Source organism: Tachypleus tridentatus, chromosome 3, assembly GCF_004210375.1.
Source record: "Tachypleus tridentatus isolate NWPU-2018 chromosome 3, ASM421037v1, whole genome shotgun sequence".
NCBI classification, from domain to species: domain Eukaryota; kingdom Metazoa; phylum Arthropoda; class Merostomata; order Xiphosura; family Limulidae; genus Tachypleus; species Tachypleus tridentatus.
Window position 1 is genome coordinate 93,950,844 of NC_134827.1, and position 23,397 is coordinate 93,974,240.

Sequence of the window (23,397 nt, forward strand, 5' to 3'; positions counted from 1 at the left end):
ATAACACTACTAAAATGTTTCGATGATTTAATCTTGGCGAAGTTTATACATTATTCGCACGTTTAAAAGCCTTAGGATGTTGAAACAAAGTTGATAAATATATAAATGTATTTACAACTTTATTCGGATTGTACAACCACCCTGTAGTTCAACTGTCTGCTAGAGCTTATACAGCTAAATTTCGGGACTGGAACTCCGAGATGAACACATCACTGATAGCTCTATGGGTAGTTTAGCGTTCAACAAGAATCAGTTTCCCCTTCAAAAGTCAGTAATATATGTGTGTGTATGTTTTTAGTGTAAAACTGTCAAGTGGACTATATCTATGTGTTGTCCTCGGAATCGAACACCTGTATGCTTTATTTCTATAAGACCTTAGCTTGCCCTGAGACACACGTGTTATATATCCTGAATATCTTAGAACATCGGATGCAGATTAGACCTTTGATGTACTTGATCAAGTGGGGATAGTGATTTTCTTGACAGATGTTAGCGACATAATAGTTTATTTAGCAGGTGGATGAAATGCCATCCGGGACAGAAACTAGTGATTCAATAGTTTATTTAACAGGATATAGTGTTATTGCAGATATAAACTAGTGGTTTTAATAGTTTATCTAATCAGCTGCATGTAATACTATCCTGGACAAAAGGTACTGATGTAATGGATTATTTAACCAGGTGAGCGTAATGCTATCTTGGAAAGAAGCATGGTATAATGCAATTCTGGAGAGAAAATACGCGTAATGCTATCCCAGACAGTTACATGGAGTACGTAGTCCTAGTGAGTTGGCTTGTAAAACTGGCGTAAATCTCGACTTGCATGAATGTATTTTTGAAAAACAACTTTTGCCCCTGAAATGGTTAAATAATGGTCTCTTTTACTTTATCAATTAATAAAATACAAGAGAGTAAATGTACGGAATATAGTAGGTTTTATGTGCAGGAGGCTTCTGAGTTGTTTTTTTTTCTCAAGCTGTCACCTTCGGCACTGATCCACCTTGATCATGACCCAGTTTGCGGCATACCGCGGTTTGGTTTAAAGGTTCGTCCGATGCAATACTGACTTACTCTTGTGTCCTTGATTTAGGTTTAAGAAAATCCTTCTTGTGATTTGTTGCTTTTAAAATGACGTCATGGTTTGACCCAAGGAAAGAGAGTGCCGGTATATATGTAAAGAGAAGACACGTATTTAGTTATTTGAACACAGTAGACCGAGGAACAAACGTGTAATAGAATAGTTGTATGCATTTTGTTGTGATTCTTACAGTCGCCTGAGCTCTCCTACAGGTATGATCTTATAAAGATCACTAGTTGGAAGAAGTTTATTTGTAACAGAAGATGAGACAGGTAACGTTTGATCTTTTATTTCTGATACAAATTCACCTTAATATATATAAACTAAAATCAGGAAGGCGTTTTGACGTTGGGATCATCAAACATTGCATTTAGCTTAACAAGGTAATTTAACTGCAGAAACATCTAGCATTGCTTTTACCTTAATAAGGTAGTTTAACTGTAGAAATATCTAGCATTACATTTACTTTAATAAGGTAGTTCAATTGTAGAAATGTTCAACATTACATTTGTAACGAATTTTCCGTTATATGTTTATTTTAATAACTACGTATGTTTCAGTTTGATGCATGTGGCATATATTGTTAGATGTATATTGCGCTAGTTTTGCCCGTTCTCTAAATTTGTAGAAGATTCTTGATAGTAAGAATCAACAATATTTATTTTACGAAAACGCTACCGTGTTTTCTAACATTGTTGAACGTTCGAGAATATCGCGTGACTGATATATAAAAACTGACGTGGCGGGAAATGGTTATTATTACTTCTCAGCTATACTCAGTATGCTATAAGCCTCGGAATCTATAGTTGTAATTAACGCATATTAATCGGAAAACTACAGGATTGGACGAGGAATGTTTATAGATTTCAAACAATATGAGCCGTTCAATTTCAAAGAGTTAAATTCGGATATTAGACATCAACCTTCCTCTGTAAAATTTGGCTTGTAAGGGTATGAAGTTAGTCAAGAAAAGACAGCGATAGCTGAAGCGAGGTGTAACAATATCAACTCAGACTTAATATGCTCGTCGTAGACATAAACAATCGATAAAATATTCAGTTCTAGACCAGAGAGAAGACTCAGCATAAATTGTAAATTTGTAAAACTTTCGTATATAAATAATTATATGTAAAAACCGTTATTATAAATTTTATTATTTTTTCTATATTAAAATATATTTGTATGAAGAAATAAAATTGTGTGTATCAATCTTGTTGGCAAATATCATAAATGTGATACATATTAACATTTAATTAACTTCTGAATTCACACTGAAATTAAAATTTCCAACTATTTGAAATCATAATACCTAACGTACGTAATATAATAAATCGGACAGTTGTCCAAAATAAATTTTAAAATGTAACACTACACATTTACCTTAACAGGGAAGTTTAACTGTAGAAACATCTAGCATTATATTTACCTTAACAAGGTAATTTAACTGTTGAAATATTTAGCATTACATTTATCTTAACAAGGTAGTTTATCTGTATAAACGTCCAGTATACCTACATTCCTGAATAATATAGTTTAACTGTGAAAACATCTAGCATTACACTTACTTTAACAAGGTAATTGAACTGTTGAAATATTTAGCATTACATTTACTTTAACAAGGTAGTTATGCAGAAATGTCTAGCATTACGTTTACGTTAACACGATAGTTTAACTGCAGCAACAGCTAGCATTACACTTACTTTACAAGGTAATTTAACTTTTGAAATATTTAACATTATCTTTACCTGAATAATATAGTTTAACTGTGAAAACATATAGCATTACATTTACTTTAATAATGTTATTCAACTGTTGAAATATTTAACATTACATTTACCTTAACAAGATAGTTTAATTATAGAAATGTTCAACATTACATTTACTTTAACAAGAAATCTTTAGATGTTGTAAATATTTAAATAGGCTTCATGGGAATATGCTGAAGCTCCATAAGAGTACACTTCAATAGACAAAACAAGGTTAAGGCATGTAATTGCGCTTCAGCAGATAAAAATGAGGTTAAGACATGCAGCTGCTCTTCAGCAGACGAAAATGAGGTTAAGGTATTCTTTCCCGGAAAAGTTTTACAGTTAAACTGGCAAATTGGACCTATTTTGTCGCAGTGAGGGTCAACTCAAAGGAAAGAAACACAAAATTAATTGGCTCAGCATGGCCAGGTGGGTTATGGGGTTCGACTCGTAATCCTAGGGTCACAGGTTCGAATCCCAATCGCACCAAACATGCTCGCCCTTTCAGCTGTGGAGGGGTTATAATGTGACGATCAATTCCACTGTTCGTTGGTAAAAAGAGTAGCCCAAGAGTTGGCTGTGGGTGGCGATTACTAGCTGCCTTCTCTCTAGTCTTAAACTCCTAAATTAGGGACGGCTAGCACAGATAGCCCTGATGTAGTTTTGCGCGAAATTCAAAACAACCAACCATTAGAAAAGGTTTGAATTTTAATTTATATTTTAAAACAAACAATTTACTTTTAGGCAGCTAATTCGTTTTAAAACTGCAACTTTCCTTAAATTTAGATATATTTACCAAATCTGTAACAAAACAAATATTGTAGTTTATGGTTTTTTAAGGGACATGCCATGATTAATGATTAATAGCAGACTGTCTTCGAATTAAGATTTTGAGGTGTTAGTCAATGCAACCGTATGCACTTCTGGGTGTAGAATAGCCACAGCTCGTGGTAAAATCGGATATTCATGTATCTATTTTAGAAAATTATGTTACTTATAGTTTGCACTTGTGATGAAGACAAGATCGAAATATATTGTAATCCGCAACTAGAGATATCGTATTTTTATCTATGGTTAAATATTCTAGAACTAAGCACAATTTGTCTTTCAACATATATCTGTCTATCTTTATATCTTATATCTTAACTTCCTCATCGGACTGTTACTGTTTTATTGTTACGGAATAAGTATTTGCTATATTTAAACATTTGATGTAGGATGTAGTTCTTTTTTAGTGCATAGGTACACAACGGTTAGCTGCACTCTCTCCACAGCGGAGAACTGAATCCTGGAATTTGGCGTTGTAAGTCCGAAAACTTGCCGCTAAACCACTGGGGGGGGACAGTGATATACGACATCACGGAAATAAATATCAACCATGATTAGTGTTTGAGACGAAGTATTTATCATGGTTCAACACTGGAAAACGTCAACAAATATTATTATTAGATTGAGGACTTACTTTCGTTAAGCACGTGATATAGGATTTGACAGAAACAAATTGTATACGCTTTAATCAGAGGATTAAGTGAGATAGTTGGATTAATAATATATATATTATTTTATTGAAGCTTACGAAATTCACGCGTCTATTATAGAAATGATTTTAAATATTAAAATAACAAATTTAAACGTTATCGCTCTATAAAAATAGCTAAACATAATGCAGCGTCTATCTTTTTAATTACTTGCTTGTTTTAACTTTCGACTAGAATTAATGTCTGACATTTTCTATTGTTAGTTTGCTTGTATATGTTTTGAATTTTCACATTAATTTATTTTCTGACAGCATCTATCGCCAACTCTTTCCGCTCATTTAGTGGGATTTGACTGTCTCATATATCACGCACCTAAGGCGCCAAAGTTCAGGATGCGAATTTGCGGAAAAAGTTTCAAAATTTAGATTTTTGTATCCACAGTTCACTTGTACTAAATGCCTCCATTATGTGGTTTCATGAATATCTTTGCGTTGATCTCTATAATAAGGGACTAAAGTTTCGTATGAACAAAGACTTCACTGAAATGCAGCGCGCCAGAATAATCAGTAGACCAGGCAGTTAACTGTAAAGTATCACACCCATTGTACGTTTCATTACAAGAATCATCGTTTGTTAATTCTTATACGAAAAGCTGAATCTTAAAACTTTGACTTTATTCAGTTCTTTACCAATAGCAGTTTGTATTTCTTAAAGTTACAAATCGAATTTAACAATTAATGAAGTGTATTTCAGATCAGTGTTTATCAACCAGTGGGTCACTAAAAGGCTTAAGATAGATGACAATACGTTAGAAATGTTGCAAAACAGCTAGAGTATAATTCAAACTACATAATACCTCGTAAAATGCTAATACTAAATTAATGGTACGTATCCGCACTCAGCATAGCAAGTAGAAATAACATTGCTCTACGTATTATAATTCTATAATTTTCTACGACGAGCCGTGAGAAATTTCTGGAAAAGTAGATGGGGAATGTTTTAGATGTTTGTAACGATAATGATATTAACGTAACGTTCGTGGAGTTGTCCCTGCTTCTTTACTGCATTATTTTAGCACATTATCTGTCACGATATTTGATTGGCTCATTCAGTAGAATTCAAGTATTTCAGTATTCTAGTAAATAAGTAATACTTATTTTATTGTATTCGTACCCAATTAAATGCATCCAAAAATGTTTGAAATTTTTGTTCTTAATTTTTCAGTTAGCAACGTACATCTTAGTCGCTGTGACAATTTGGTCACAGCAGTTGAGAAAGGCAGATGGCGTTAAACTTCGAGAAAAGAGGCAACTGAAGGATGTACAAATTATGTATGGGGGTTGGACTCCAATCCTTCCGGGACACCCGTTTTACTTCCACAGAACTAAAAATTTCAAGTTCAATGTTGGACATGAAGATGGAATTCTACAAGGTCCTTTACGTGAAGGTCTCCTTGATCACCAAGTAGGCATTTTAGGAGGGGCCAATGGTGGGTTTAACTTAGATGGAAATACACTTGAGAGCTCTGGAGGGTCTGATGCAACTATCGGTGAATACGGAGAAGACAAACAGAACAAAGGTTATGAATTACATAATGTGATACAACAACAGACACCCTATACTGAAGTTGCGATTTCAACTGCAGAGACCTATAATGGTAATGAACATAAAGGAAACTTCAATTTGAATGGAGAATTGGGAAAGCATGGGTATAACTCATTCTACATTCCTCCAAAACATACTCCCCATCAGAAGTCGAAGGATATTTTTAAATATTATCCACCTGCAGTGACTGTGTCTTCCTACAAATCACACAAACCAACGCCACTTTATACGGATAGCCCAAAAAGGTTGCCAAAATTACAGGGTTATGGACCATTAAAGATTACTGATCCAGGAAAAGGAGGTAATATTAAGCTTCAGCCACTTGATATAACACCAAGTTTCGCACTTTTACCGAATATTCATTTACCACATAATACACCTAAATTCAATGGTCCTCTGAATTCAGAAAAACTTAATGGACTACCTTCGCCACCATTTATAAATGTTTATGGTAAAGGAATAAATGCTGAGAGCCTTTCAGTTAACATAGTAAATCCGTCTCATCTTCTACTGTCAAAACCTCATGGTCCTTCTCCTCTTCCAATAAATCTTCATAGACCTCCTTTTCTAATGCCACAAGACCATGGAAAGGGAGTTAATATTGAATACGTCTCTCTTGATATTGTAGATTCTCCTACTATTCCACCATTGAAATCCCAAGGTCGTCCAGGGCCTCATAGATTCCCTTCTGCTTCACCACCAGGCAATGGAAAGGAAGTCAACTTTGAATACATTCCACTTGATATTATAGATTCTCCTCCTCTCTCACCACCGAAACCTAAAGGTCCTCCTCTTCCTGTACTAAATCCTCACAGATTCCCTTCTACACCACCACAAGGCAATGGAAAGGAAGTTAACTTTGAATACATTCCGCTTGATATTGTAGATTCTCCTCCTCTTTCAATATCAAGACCTAAAGGTCCTCCTCTTCCTGTGCTAAAGCCTCACGGATTCCCTTCTGCACCACCACAAGACCATGGAAAGGGAATTAAATTTGACATCCAACTTGATATTATAGATTCTCCTCCTCTTTCGCTACCAAAACCTAAAGGTCCTCCTCTTCCTATACTAAAGCCTCACAGATTCCCTTCTACACCACCACAAGACCATGGAAAGGGAATTAAAGTTGAATACATTCCACTTGATATTATAGATTCTCCTCCTCTTTCGCTACCAAAACCTAAAGGTCCGCCTTTTCCTGTGCTAAAACCTCACAGATTCCCTTCTACACCACCACAAGGAAATGGAAAGGAAGTTAACTTTGAATACATCCCACTTGATATTATAGATTCTCCTCCTCTTTCACCTGCAAGACCTAAAGGTCCTCCTCTTCCTGTACTAAAGCCTCATGGATTCCCTTCTGCACCACCACAAGCCCATGGAAAGGGAGTTAAATTTGAATACATCCCACTTGATATTATAGATTCTCCTCCTCTTTCACCACCGAAACCTAAAGGTCCTCCTCTTCCTGTACTAAAGCCTCATGGATTCCCTTCTGCACCACCACAAGCCCATGGAAAGGGAGTTAAATTTGAATACATCCCACTTGATATTATAGATTCTCCTCCTCTTTCACCACCGGTCCTCCTCTTCCTGTACTAAAGCCTCATGGATTCCCTTCTGCACCACCACAAGCCCATGGAAAGGGAGTTAACTTTGAATACATCCCACTTGATATTATAGATTCTCCTCCTCTTTCACCACCGAAACCTAAAGGTCCTCCTCTTTCTGTACCAAAGCCTCACAGATTCCCTTCTACACCATCACAAGACAATGGAAAAGAAGTTAACTTTGAATACATCCCACTTGATATTGTAGATTCTCGTCCTCTTTCACTATCAAGACCGAAAGGTCCTCCTCTTCCTGTGATAAAGCCTCACGGATTCCCTTCTGCACCACCACAAGGCAATGGAAAAGAACTTAACACTGATTTAGTTCCTGATAACATAATAAATCCTTCTTCTTTTCCACCACCAAAATCTCATGGTCATCCTCCTTTACTAAAACCTCATGGATTCTCTTCTGCACCTTCACATGGTAATGGAAAGGGAGTTGGCATTGACGTTGTTCCTTTTCATATAATAACACCCCCTTCTTTTCTGCCGCTAAAATCTCACAGTCTTACTCCTTCCCTCCAACTAGAGCATCAAGGGTCTCTTTCTCCACTACCACAAACTTATGAAAAAAAAGTAAATTTTGAGTATGCTCCTATCGAAATTATAGAAAAAAATACACTTTCAGCTCCAAAACCGAACAATCCTATCTTACCTCAAAAATCTTACAGTCCTCCTTCATTATCTGATAATTATGAAAGAGAAACTGATGTTGAATATATTCCAGTTGATATTGTGCAACCTCATATTTCCCTTCCACCATCAAACGCTCATAGTCCACCTCCTCCTCAACTAAAATCTCACGAATTTTCTTTTCCACAACAAGAGCAACAACATATACATGAAGAAAAAGTAAATGTTAAGTACGTCCCAATTGAGATTACAGAACCCAATGAACCTTCACCTTCCAAACCTGATAGTTCTCTTCCTCCATCATCAAATACCTATGACAAAGTAACTGATATTGAATATGTTCCAGTTAATATAGTACAGCCTCAGGTTCCTCTCCAATCACCAGAACCTCATGGTTCTCATCCTACTTATTCTCCACAATCATCACTAAATGCCAATGGAAAATCTGTCAATAATGAACCTCGCGGTTATGGCCAAGAAATAGATTTTGATATAAAAGAACATCCTTTTTCAAACCCAGTACCTCATGGCCTTAGCGAAGAAACTATTATTCCACCTCCAATATATAAAGGCTACAGTAAAGGAGCAATTAATGTGATAGATCCTCCTCCACTTCTATCAGAACCTCAGTTGCGACCACCTACTCAATTACATACCTATGTAAAAGAAGATGAACATGAAACAGATGATGTGAAAGAGCAGCTTCTAGCCTCACCAAAATTTTCTGGACCATTACCTCCACCACCGCAAACCTTCTTGAAAGAGGTAGATGTTGAATATGTGCCTATTAAAGTAATAGAGCCCCCACTATCTCCACCTGTACCTGATGGACCACCACCCCATTCAAACCACTATAGTCCTCCGCCACAGTCCTTTGTGGAAGAAGAGAATGTTGAATATGTACCTGTTGATGTACAAGAGTCACCACAATCTCCACCACTTCGTTCAAATTATCACAGTCTTCCACCTTCTCCACCACAGACTTTTACAAGAGAAGTAAATGTTGAATATCCACCAGTTAAAGAAATAGAGCCCCCACAATCCTTTGTGAAAGAAGTGAATGTTGAATATGTACCTGTTGATGTACAATCCCACAATCTCCACCACTGTACCTCCTGGACCGCCATCACCTTCAAATCATTATAATATGTACCTGTTGATGTACCCCACCACCAGTCCAAATTTTCACAGTCTTCCACCTTCTCCACCACAGACTTTTACAAGAGAAGTAAATGTTGAATATCCACCAGTTAAGAAATAGAATGTTGAATATGTACCTGTTGATGTACAAGAGTCACCACAATCTCCACCACTTCGTCCAAATTATCACAGTCTTCCACCTTCTCCACCACAGACTTTTACAAGAGAAGTAAATGTTGAATATCCACCAGTTAAAGAAATAGAGCCCCCACAATCCTTTGTGGAAGAAGAGAATGTTGAATATGTACCTGTTGATGTACAAGAGTCACCACAATCTCCACCACTTCGTCCAAATTATCACAGTCTTTCACCTTCTCCACCACAGACTTTTACAAGAGAAGTAAATGTTGAATATCCACCAGTTAAAGAAATAGAGCTCCCACAATCCCCACCTGTACCTCCTGGACCACCATCACCTTCAAATCATTATATTCCTCCACCACAGTCCTATGTAAAAGAAGTAGGTGTTGAATATATACCCGATGATGCGCAAAAGAATCTTCCAGCCCCATCACAACCTTTCAGACCACCAAAAACACTAAATGTTGGAAGCGATGGAGACATTGCATATGCACCTGTTGAAGCAGTAGTATCTCTACCTAAACATTATGAACATTCAGACAATTTTAAAACAGATGGCTATCGGAAAGATATAAATGTTGAATACTTCCAAACTGATGTCATAGAGTCGCCCCATTCAAAAATACCATTGTCCAGAGGTCATGGAAAAGACAGTAACATTGAGTTTGTTACATTACACGATGTTCCAGTGAGCTATGGAAATAATTTGAAATCGGAGCCAGATCAAGACTACTCTTATGGTCAGGCACATGATGAAAAACTTGGGTCAATAACCTTTGACTTAATAGAATCTCAACCTGTAGAAAAAGCGCAGTTAGGGGTGATGGTGGCAATCAATGACCATTACCCAAACAAAGAAACTGGAAAGAGCACGTCCGAGCTTTATCACGCGTACTATGCACCACGAGATCATATACCACCACCTGGTTACATTCGACTGACCATTGAAGAATTCGAGAAACGGTTTAAGGATGCAAATATACAACATTTGGATTCTACCCAACATTTTTTTGGAACAGAGGGCTCACAGATATCCGAGATAATTGCAAAAAATAACAGTGAAATAATAAATGAAGATAATCAAACTAAGAAAACACTTAAAAGTCAAAATGACTATTTTGAACCAGTTTTGAAAGGCAGTGATTCTTCATCTAGTACAGTTGTGCCTAAACAAAAATTTACCGAAAATAGTGCAGAAAAGCAAAATGAAAATGAAAGCGAGTCAGTTTCAAAATTTGCTGAAGACTCTGAATCAGAGATTTTAGAACTTGAGTTGAAACCAGGTCAGAGTATTGAAGAACGACTTGCAGAGCTAGGCACAGTTAACATTGATGGCGTAGATGTTAATGTTTCTGAATTAATAGAAGGAGACGGATACGAAGTGATAGATTACGACGATGACAACCAAGCTGTCACTTCACCGTCAGAACCATCTGAGGCTGAAACAGGAGAAGAAAAATCTTTAACTCAAGAATATTCTGAGGAAAGTAGCAGCTCTGGACTCAGGAAGGATCTCGGTACTGTAGATAGTCTCTCTGATACCAAAACTCATCAAAGGAAGGAAACTTTACATGATAAAGTTAAACCTGACATTCCGAATCTTTTTGGTTACCGAATAAAGGAACCAGAGTTGAAATTTTAACTAGCATAAGAACAATTTCATTCATGTTGCGATGATTTAAATTTATTTAAGTCATTAAAACGTCGGATGTTATCCGGTGTATCAAGTCCAAAAGGAAATTATGTGTACAAAATGTGAAATACTCCAAATAACAACAAAAAACATATCGTTAACATTTCATATTCATATCTCCTAAAACGTGTGTGTGTGTGTGAAAAATACCATTTACCTGAAGTTGTTCAATGTTTGTGTCAGTTTATAACTCATAACATTGTGGACGTTAAAGGGTATTATAAATTAAATAATGGATATCGTTTCACAATCTCTGTTCGATCACCTTTCATTTTCTCATTGCAGCTTTATTTTCACATAAGACACGTATGCAAGCAAGTCAACGAATCTAGAAGTTTTTATTGTCTTTTAATTATTTGCTACCTAGAGTCGATTAATAACAAAGTTTATTAAAATAATGATAGTAATTATGGTAAATAAGCGAATTAACTTCGTTTATTACACAATTATTTTAATATGAGATAGATGTAGAACAGAATGTGGAAAGGGGAGGTATTTACAATAAATCTTTTAGTTGCCTCACGGCCACTCAGTGGTACACCGCTGAAAACCGGATTTTCATACCCGTGGTGGGAAAAGCATATACAGCCCATTGCGTAGCTGTGTGTTTAATTCTAAACAAGCAAACGAAATGCACAGTTGCCTCACGTGCACTTAACAGCAGGCCTGTTACTAGTTTTTACTGTGTGTTAATGGTAATACAATCATAGACGTCGACTCCTTACGTACAAAAGTAGCCGAGGACAAAAGTTTCTGATCGTTTTTAAGTGAAACAACAAAAACAGAATACTGGATTTATTTATGCTAATAATTTTAACAATAGTTTGATCATTCCCGAGTTCCTTACCACAAGATTCGAAAATAATTCCTCAGCACGATTGTAGAAGTTGGTGTCAAGTGATTGAAACATAATAGGATGTCACAAGGTAGTGTCTTGTTCGTTGATTTAAATATAACACCTTTGTTTTCATGGTCAACTCCCCCACTTGCGAGTCATCACCAAAAGAAATAAAGCGTCAGCGTCTATGAATGTAGTAACTTATGGTCCTATTTTGAAAGGCTGAAGCTCAATGTATATTCGTTTGTTTATGTGAGATCTATGTAATAACCAATAATAACAGAGTAATAAATTAACTTTGAAACTTGCAGATTAGTTCCTTGTTTGAAGTGCTTGAAATTCAACACAAACCGTAACAGAGACAAGAACACAATCATAATCTCCTAAAAGTTAATACAAAAATCAAAAGCTTAGAAAAAATTGTTAATAAGAGAATAACAATCTATATAAAGCTCATCAAAAGACAACTATAAATTTCAAAAAGTTCGTTTGGGGACTCAATTTGAGGGAAAGAAAACAACATAAAATAATCATGTAATTTAACAGAGTTATAATAATATATGTGTCAATCTAGTTTCTTTTCATTCAGATGTCAGTAGTGCTTGCTATATAGGGTTAGTAAAATAAAATTACAGAGCAAAATAATTGAAAGTTTTCGGGTAAGAGTTACTCGCAAAGCTTTTTTAATAATTCACGTCACACGAATGTATAATTATGTACTTACATTTCATTTATCACACGAATTAATATGCGTGTAGCACTTTTACTCCCTATCCGCTCAAATTCCGTTTTTAAGTGATATTTATGACCTTTTTGATAATCAAAATTAGATCCAGCGTGGTCCAGTAATTAGGGTGTTGAGCTGTGGGTGACTTTCACAGACAACCCTCGAGTAGCTTAGCACAAAATTCACAAACACTCAACCCACCCAATAAACAAGGAAGAAGAGATGGAAAGATTACACCAGAGTCTACGCAAAGACCTAAAGCCCATTAAATTGGGTCTTTTTAATCTATAACCTCCAAACGAAAATAAAATGCCCTAGTTGATATTTCATTAACGATGTATGTTTCAAATATTAATAAATGTGAGATTATAATTTGCATTCATTTCTATGTTACATTACGATACACACAAACACATAATACATATATAAGTAGGAAACATGAGACTGTATATTGTAAAGGTAGACCATGACTGGCCTAGTAGTTAACGTTTCCAAATTGTGAATCCAAGAAATCAAAGTTCGAGATCCGTTATTAGAGAAGGAATGATGGTTCTGTCCCACTTTTAGATCAAAGAATTTTAAAATCGGTAAAATATTTCAGAAAATAGCTAAAAATCATTACGATAATTATCTACTTTATTCGGATAATCCAAATCTTTATCTACGATATAACCTATTTCATAATCATTAGGTACTTTAATTGCAAATGTGTCTGCATCACACCATTTAAATCTCCCACAGATAAATATTGACTTATTTTTCATTCATATAGGTTATTAGTATCTAAATAAGCTAAATAAATAGATTCTTTATTACGATTATAACCTTTCATTATTTATGATTTGGTTTGCTATATCTATTATAACACTGATATATATATATATATATATATAAACATACATACACCTCTATGAATACCATTCTGAAACATTAAGATCATATATTCAATCAATAATTCAATTCAACATAAATCATTTTTAACATAACAGACCAGATGCTAAATAGTACAAAGAAGGATCTAATTCATATGTTTTCAAACAAACATCTCTAATGTTTTAGAGAATATCACCTATCAGAATACTCATCCATGTTCTGTATCTTAAACTATTTCTGTCTGACATATCACATTCATTCAATACACTAAAAAACTATCCTCTTAATAATAAAGTTATGTTCATTTTCTTAATACAAGATTGAGCTTATATTCTAGAAAATATGGCTTTGTATTTTTGAGCTGCACTTTCATAAGATTACTGAAAAGTTAAATCAAAACTACTAGCAATGAACTTAAAATAACTTATCAATCTTAATTTCAGGTAACAGATTTTAAATTAAATAATATATTTTTTCTCCATCATTTGAAATTAAATCAATGTTTTTATCATTCCAACTGAATTCTTTGATAAATAGATAATTCATATTATGAATAAACAATAGTATGAATGAATAATTTCTGTACAATAGATTACAGCTTTTTAAAGCTTTGGTGCGCAAGTTCTCTCTATTTTTCAGTTAAGTAATCATGGTCGTGAATTTTCTTTTCAAAATCTATTAGTTTATCACATATATAATAATTATGTGATAAACTAATATATATAATTATTATATATATATATTATATATATTATTATAATAATTATTATATATATAATAATGTGTATAAAGTCTTCTTTTTTGCATTAGTTAAATTATCAATTTCCTTTCTTAACATTATCTTTTCTATTTCTTCAACTTCTCCTTTAATTAAGCATTTCCATGAATTTAGTTTCTGCATTTGATATAATAGCAAAAACTCATAGGTTCACGTTTTTTTGTAAACATTTGTATAACTTTCAGAGGGATCTGGATTACAGGTACCAATCTTTCTTATTAAGAATTCAAAATCAGTATATATAACAAAATGAACTCGTTGGAAATTATTTATATTCTTAAATTTTGTAACTGAATCTTTCGCAGTTTCTTTTATTTTACAGTTTTTGTCATGTTTCTTCAGTCTGATTCCTGATTAGAAACTTTGCAGATGTTTATCACATAGATATGTTTTCGATTTATGCTTTATTACTTGGATTCTAATTAACTAAGACAAATTTTCGATAATAAAAAAGGGAAAAAAAATCAACGTTCCACCCTTGTTTATTTACAACTATACTTAAAAGATAAATAATAAATTCTATATCACACTGTAGATATTTACTGATATATTCATATTCTTTTGAAATTTTCGAACATCATTCATAACAATTGGAGAATTAATTCCTTTAAGTTCATCTGCAATATATTTGAGTTGTTCTGATTTATTATAATCATTAACTCATTCTTATAATACTTTCCCTTATTAGACAGCCTTAAAATAACTTTATTTTCAGTACTGAATGAAACTTTTTCTGTTATATCTTACTCTATATAAACACAATATAATTTCAAGTTAATTTAATTTTTTTTTTGCAGTCTTAACTCATGAATTTTAGAAAGAACAATATTTCTATATTACATAATAAATGTTGAGAACATGTATAATTATTATCAATATTTATTAAATAAGTTTTAAAATGTTTTTCAAAAGCTGTTTACATTTCTTAAATAACTTAAGTTTTATGTAATCCTCTCTTACGCTCTTTACATTGGCAATTTTCTTAAAAAATAATTTGTAATTTTATCCATAAACATCATATTTTACTTGTTTTTTTAATGTTTTTGTTTCACATATGCATCTTCATCAAGACTGCAATCTCTAACAAATATTTTTTGGTTCTCATCGATCAGAATCTTTATGAAGTAATTTATTTAAGTTTAAAATATGAGTATAATCAATTCAATTTGTAATATTTTAAATATAGTAAGGTTTTAGAGCAAATTGTTCACTCCATTATTATACAATGGTTTTTACGAAATGTTTTATTTATACTGTCCGCGTTCCCTACAATTTCTTTATATAGGTGGAACGTTTATTTGTGTTATTTAAGAAATGGTTTAACAATATTTAATTCAATTCGCATTCCTTTTCATATCTTTCATTTTATTATAATAATCAAAAACAACTTATTTACATTCAAAACTATAACCATCACATTACATAAAATAATTTAAATAATGTCTTTTACTTGAATGCATAGTATTTCTTAATTTTAATTTTATTTAATCTCTTTTTATGAAGAGAGTTTTCTCTGAGTTTTTCCAAATGTGTTTCAACAAGTTTTGAGCTACACTCACATATCACTTTTTCCATATCTTTTAAATTTGGTGAAAACAATCGCTAACACATTGTTTAAACCAGGATGTAAGATCATCTTTGCTTTTATTATTGTTATTAAATTCGTTGAGAAATTTTTGAATTTTACAAAGAATACGCCATTTTGTTTCCTCCATTTATTAGTAAAATGTTTCTATATAAAAGAATATTAATATAAATCATTTTAATGATTATGATAAACCTTTGAAATAATTGAAAGTAGTGTTGATTAAAGACATTATGCGAGACACAAAACTAAAGAATACGAAATAACACAGGAGTTGTTATATATGCTAAAGATGGGCAGCTAGGGATAATGATATATGTTATTATTGTAATAACCTAAACAAGAAACCTTAAAGTTTAATGTTGAGAATGTTGTCGATGTATTGGAAGATAAAAATCTTATTGAAGTTATTTATGACAATGTTGATAAAAATAAACAAATAGTAAAAATATACCAGACAGAGTTATTCCACTGACATTATTTTTTCATTAATGATAGTGAGACGTAAATATTAATATTTAGATAAAAAATGCATTTAGCACTAAAATTTATTGACTGGATTACATCTAAATTATTAGTATGAATTTGAAAGACAGGTAAATATAAACTAGAACAAATATATAAATTCATATTAAACAATTAAGCAAACAGATTTTTAATAAGAGTATTACAATTCGAAGTTTAATCGGAAATAATGTTAAGAAAGATAATGAAATAGAAAATGTAATAACCAGTCATAGTTATACCATCTAGATTAAATAAGTTACAGAAATTTATCTTATTTAAAAGTAATCATTTAAGGGTATCTTTAATTTATTATCAGAACTTGAAAATTGCAAGTTAATTCAATAGTGAAGGAATTATTGGAAGGTTAGCCATAGATGAAAATCATTTTGAGAATTTCTTATGACCTTAATAGAAACAACTTATACAGTATAAAGGAAAAACGAATTACGTATGAAATATGAACGAAACCATTTGAAAAGTGATTTACGACAAGAAGAATTAGTGATGCAAATATTAGAAGTAAAAATAAACAAATATTAAAAGCCTGAAATAGGGCATCTTAGATAATATTTTGAATGTAAGCCAAAGAATTATATTCATCAAAATATCATTACCATTTCACAAATATTTTATGATCTTATTTTTGTATTACTTTCCAATCTTATAAAGTTTCTCTTTCTTATAATATTTGACTAATTCTGCTTCATAGAAACTCCCTTCAATTACTTCATTATTTAAATATTTAACTTTATAACATATGTTATGTGTATGCAAAATTCCAGTTGACAAATATTTCCTCTCTAAAGTTCGGGAGGTATCCCATTTTTGCAGGCCCGGCATGACCAGGTGGTTAGGAAGCTCAACTGAGGGTTGCGTGTTCAAATCCCCGTCGCACCAAACATGCTCGCCCTTTCAGCCGTGGGTGCCTTATAATGTTACGGTAAATCCCACTATTCGTTGGTAAAAGGGTAGCCAAGAGTTGGTGGTGAGTGGTGATGATTAACTGCCTTCCCTCCCTCTAGTCTTACATTGTTGAATTAGGGACGACTAGCGCAAATAGCCATCGTGTGGCTTTGCGGAATTTCAAAACAAATAAACAAAACTTTAAATAATTAATTAATTACTTTATTTTTTTTCCTTATTTCAACTGGAGTTTTACTTGATCTATGAAATGAATTGTTCGAAATTTTCATTAATTTATCTTAAACATCAGTCTTGTATCACAAGCAATAAAATATTTAGCCATTGTAGTTTTCAAAGTTCTATTAAATATTTCAACCATTGCTTTCAGTTGTAAACCAGTGAACATTCTATTCGATAAATAACTCTCAGTATTTTTTTATGAATTAATATTTTTTACTTTATCAGTATATGTTTTGTAGTTTCTTCTCTGAAAATTTCTTTGAATGTCTTTGTTATTTCTTCTCCCGTTTTTAATTTGATTGAAACAGTCTTGGCATATTTTGCTTCTTCTTATTCAACCAGACACTTTCAGTCGACTGACAATAACGAGATTTAAGTTAGATTGTCCAGCGGTATGTCACCGGACTTATAACGCTAAAATCAGGGGTTCGATTCCCCTCGGTGGGCTGAGCAGATAGCTCGATGTGGCTTTGCTATAAGAAAAACACAAGTTAGATTGTCTAGCCAATAGAGTGATTTTTTCTTTTATTGACCTGCCATGTTTAAAACCGTTTCAGGAATGCACAACTATCTGTAAGCAGTAAACTATGAAAGACGTGAATTATAAAAGCTGTTAAAAGTTTCTCTAATAGCTAATCGTGCAGAATAAATAGCTGAGACAACTAGTTTACCAAAACTGTGAAACCGAAGATTCAGAATTCACGAGTTTTACACTTTTGGGCACGTTGATGGGCTGTAAGAGAAACAACCACATGGCATTATTTAGTCAAGAGCAACTCGAGAGCTGACAACGGGCGTTGTTGACCGTTGATCTCTCTTCTGTTGTTTAAAAATAAGGACGTCTATCTGCGGATAATACGCGCCTGAGTTTGCGCGAAATTCTGAAACAGACAATCCGTGGTAGGTGTCGTCATCGTTACGTCACTATGAATTTCTTGTTACCGTCACATCGAACTTTCCATTAAAACTTGTTGCATTAATAAAAGTGTCTGTTTGGATACCCTCCAAATACCCCGTCAAGCTATGGAAACTCAAGGAAGCCCTTGGGAAACTGGGCACCTACGTGTTGTTGCTGAAGAGGTAAGAACGAAACGTATTGAATGATAGAGCTGTCTATATACTTAACAACTAAATTTATTAATGCACCTAGAAAGGTCTTAAAATAAAGTTCAAAATATTAATTTTCAAATATATATATATACTGTACACTACGTACGAATGAAAAGTTAACTGTGCGTCAAAACTGTAACACAAAAATAAATATAAGAAAACTTAACATGTCCGATAAGAAAAATAACTGTTAACATGTGTGAAAAAGAACGTTTCGTGAGTGAGGTGAACATATCCTCACATTGTGAAGATTAATACAACTCCGATCATCGTGATGTTGAAGTTATTTCTCATTTCCCTGAGAACTGTTTGATTATAATTTCGTTAGAATAATTTATTTTAATAGGTAGAAATACATTGCATTTTGTTTACTGTATACGTTGTATTCTATTAGAAAATTGAAACAACCTGAAAGATAAAAAAAAAACAACCCGTAATGATTTGTTTACTCGAAGCACGAACATGTTGTTAATGGCGTTTTGAAACAGTTAACTTTTATTCTAATTTAAAACTAGGTATCGATATCATGATGTTAAATATAAAACCATATAAAATGTAAAACTGTATCACCACTCTACGTTTAAAACTACATCTCCACTACCAATGTATCTCAAAACGGTTGGTATGGATATTAACATGTTTACAAACAAAGCAGAGAACAACGTTTTGGCCGAGGAAGGTTAACAACCGTATCTCCATAACCAGCTTACAACTATATTTTCACACCAAAGTTTAAAACTATATATTTATTCCGAGATTAAAACAGTATCTTCACACCAAGTTTAAACTATATCTTTATTCTCAGTTTAAAACTACACCTCCACTTCGATTTAACAACCAAATTACAGAAATCTGATTTATAATCTCACAACTTCTTTGGATCACTGCAGTTTTATTGACATATTGATGGTGTGACATTATATAAACTACAGTGTCATCCGAATAACTACAATATAAATGTAATTTTTATGTTTAAATTAATGATCTTAGTGACATTGTTTTGCAAAGTTTATTTTTAAAATAGATGACAAAATCAAGTAATATTATACATTTTATGGTTTAAAAATATGGTTACGATATACGATTTTACTGTATATAATTTATTTTACCTGCTTCAATTCTACTTGTACGAAGGTGTGCATTCAGTGTTTGGTTTATTGTGTTAAAAAGTGTTTTCACTGTGTGACGACGTTTTTACGTTGCTTCACGATCATACACGTAAACTTTACTGTTTTTACGTTGCTACACGAGCACACATGCACAATTTTACTGTTCCAACTGTTTTCACGCTGCTACACGAGCACACATGTACAACTTTACTGTTGCAACTGTTTTTACGTTGCTACACGAGCACACATGTACAACTTTACTGTTCTTACGTTGCAACATGAGCACACATGTAAACTTTACTATTTTTACGTTACTACACGAGCACACATGTACAACTTTACTGTTTTTACGTTACTACACGAGCACACATGTACAACTTTACTGTTTTTACGTTGCAACATGAGCACACATGTACAACTTTACTATTTTTACGTTGCTACACGAGCACACATGTACAACTTTACTATTTTTACGTTGCTACACGAGCACACATGTACAACTTTACTGTTGCAACTGTTTTTACGTTGCTACACGAGCACACATGTACAACTTTACTGTTCTTACGTTGCAACATGAGACGGTTGACTTTACTATTTTTGCGTTACTACACGGACACACACATGTTACAACTTTATGTTCTTACGTTTATGACATGGACACACGTATGTACAAACTTTACTGTTTTTTACGTTGCTACACGAGCACACATGTACAACTTTACTTTTTTTTACGTTGCTTCACGGAGCGCACATTACTTTTACTGTTCTTACGGTTGCAACACGAGACGCATTAAACTTTACTATTTTTACGTTACTACACGAGCACACATGTAAACTTTACTATTTTTACGTTACTACACGGGCGCTTGCGTAAACTTTACGGTTTTACGGTTACTACACGAGCACATAATAACTTTACTATTTTTACGTTTGTTACACGAGCGCATGTGTACTAACTTTACTGTTGCAACTGTTTTACGGTTGCTACACGAGCATGCATGTACAACTTTACTGTTCTTACGTTTATGACATGAGCACACATGTAAACTTTACTATTTTACGTTACTACACGAGCACACATGTATTAACTTTACTGTTCTTACGGTTTGCAACACATAGCACACATGTACAACTTTACTGTTTTACGTTTGCTACACGGACACACGTGTTACAACTTTACTATTTTTTGCGTTGCTACACGGACACACGTGTACTGGTTTTACTGTTCTTACGGTTGCAACCACGAGCACACATATAAACTTTACTATTTTACGTTACTACACGGCACACATGTAAACTTTACTATTTTTACGTTACTACACGGAGCGCACATGTAAACTTTACTATTTTTTGCGTTGATACACGAGCGCACATAATAGGCTTTACTATTTTTACGTTACTACACGAGCACACATAATAAACTTTACTATTTTACGTTACTACACGAGCACACATGTACAACTTTGCTGTTCTTACGTTGTTAACATAGCATACGCATGTATTACTTTGCTGTTTTTTACGTTGCTACACGGGCACACATATGTACAACTTTACTATTTTACGTTTAGCTACACGAGACACACGTGTACATTTTACTGTTCTTACGGTTGCAACACGAGACACACATGTAAACTTTACTATTATTTTACGTTACTACACGACGCACATAATAGGCTTTACTATTTTTTACGCGTTACTACACGGGCGCACATGTAAACTTTACTATTTTGACGTTATTACACGAGCGCACATGTAAACTTTACTATTTTTACGTTACTACACGAGCACACATGTAAACTTTACTATTTTTACGTTACTACACGAGCACACATGTAAACTTTACTATTTTTACGTTACTACACGAGCACACATGTACAACTTTACTGTTCTTACGTTGCAACACGAGCACACATGTAAACTTTACTATTTTTACGTTACTACACGAGCACACATGTAATCTTTACTATTTTTACGTTACTACACGAGCGCACATGTAAACTTTACTACTTTTACGTTACTACACGAGCCCACATGTACAACTTTACAGTTTTTACGTTACTACACGAGCACACATGTACAACTTTACAGTTTTTACGTTACTACACGAGCGCACATGTACAACTTTACAGTTTTTACGTTACTACACGAGCACACATGTACAACTTTATTCTCCCAACTGTTTTTAAGTTGCAGATAAGTACGTTCTTTTGCTTCACATCTCTGGTATGGTTTTGGACACTCGATTCGTTATCTGAGGGTGGCAGTTTCGAATCCCCGCCACACCAAACATGCTTCCCCTTTCAGCCGTGGGGAGATATTATAACGTGACGGTCAATCCCCCTATTCGTTGATAAAAGAGTAGCCCAAGAGTTTGCGGTGCGTGGTGATGACTAGCTGCCTTTCCTCTAGTCTCATACTGCTAAATTAGAGACGGCTAGCGATTTCTTGAAAAAAACATATGATGTTGCTGCAAGAACAGAACTATATTGAGGGTACACTGTGCTATCTATACGGACTCTGTTTTAATAAATCTTATTCAGATAAACACATGTTGTTATAGATATTCTGCACATCATTAAGCTCTCGAACTTCGAAACCAACAAAGAAAAAACATAGCTGTATTGACAAATCAATTTCTTTCATATTTGCAAATCTTTACGACAGTCATACTGCTCTGTGTTGCTGTATATACTTCCCTTTTTTCTTTACTCAGACATAGAATAAAACCATATGTAAAACATTTCGTCTATTTTAATTGTTCTATGCTTTAGAAGGAAAGTAAAATCATGCGAGAGTCACGCACAAGTTTAAATCAGTGACTTGGCTTCTTATATATAGCCCTAAATAAATAACACGCAAAAACACGGGTGAGGCTTAGTACAGAACCAGAAGTAATGTTAATGTCACGTGCTTGTAATCCAGTCTCCATATATTATCGTAGAATGCCAATAGAACTGGAAGTAATGCTAATGTCACGTGTTTCTAAAGTAATCACAGTATGTTATCTTAGAATATCAATGTTATGGACAGAAAATATATTCAACAGCAATGACAAAAACGACAACCCAGAAATACGAAGATTGCTGCTTTAACCGGCGCTACTTAAACCCTAGTAGAAGCTGTTTACATGTTAGCAGGTGCTGTTTACCCACCAGCTGCTTACCGCCTACTAGTGAACTTTTAATAATAGTCTTAGTATAAATAAGTAGGCCAAGTTTAAATGTGAGTTTAACGTTAAGGTCTGATAGTCAAATGCCAGTTTTTACAGCTATTTTATCTGTGACACGTAAAAATCTTAGAATGGAGAAGAAAACTTGTAGAAATCTTAACCTAAAAATTCATTTTAAATATAAGACTCACTTTAAAATATTTTGTCATTTTCTTAAGTATTGTTTAATGGTTTCTATTGTAGGATGGAATCTTTTTGATTATTCAATAAAAATAATACAACATCCAGTCCATTCAATGAATGAAAATCGTTTTATTTATTCAAATGAAATTTCTACAAATTTTATTTTTTTCTAAATTTAAAGTAACTAACGATAAACAAACCAAGCAATTTCCTTTTGCTAGAACGTTTTTGGCAACCACTATCTAC

At 33.6% G+C, this 23,397-nt stretch overlaps 1 protein-coding gene across 1 annotated transcript; it reads left to right on the forward strand.

The window, feature by feature from the left end:
• The first annotated feature begins 200 nt into the window (after window positions 1–200).
• Window positions 201–12,269, forward strand: LOC143245914 (uncharacterized). Its single transcript, XM_076492168.1, has 5 exons — window positions 201–227; window positions 977–1,045; window positions 5,529–7,387; window positions 7,468–9,230; window positions 9,433–12,269. Exons 1-5 carry the CDS (start codon window positions 201–203, stop codon window positions 11,076–11,078), a joined length of 5,364 nt encoding a protein of 1,787 aa, XP_076348283.1. The 3' UTR covers window positions 11,079–12,269.
• The last annotated feature ends 11,128 nt before the right edge of the window (window positions 12,270–23,397 follow it).

Excerpts from the sequence above, each read along its gene's own strand:
- LOC143245914 (XM_076492168.1), top strand. The coding sequence starts at position 201 with ATGAACACATCACTGATAGCTCTATGG. Across the intron at positions 228-976 it reads CATCACTGATAGCTCTATGG|CTGTCACCTTCGGCACTGAT; the intron begins GTAGTTTAGCGT and ends TTTTTTCTCAAG. Across the intron at positions 1,046-5,528 it reads TACCGCGGTTTGGTTTAAAG|TTAGCAACGTACATCTTAGT; the intron begins GTTCGTCCGATG and ends TTAATTTTTCAG.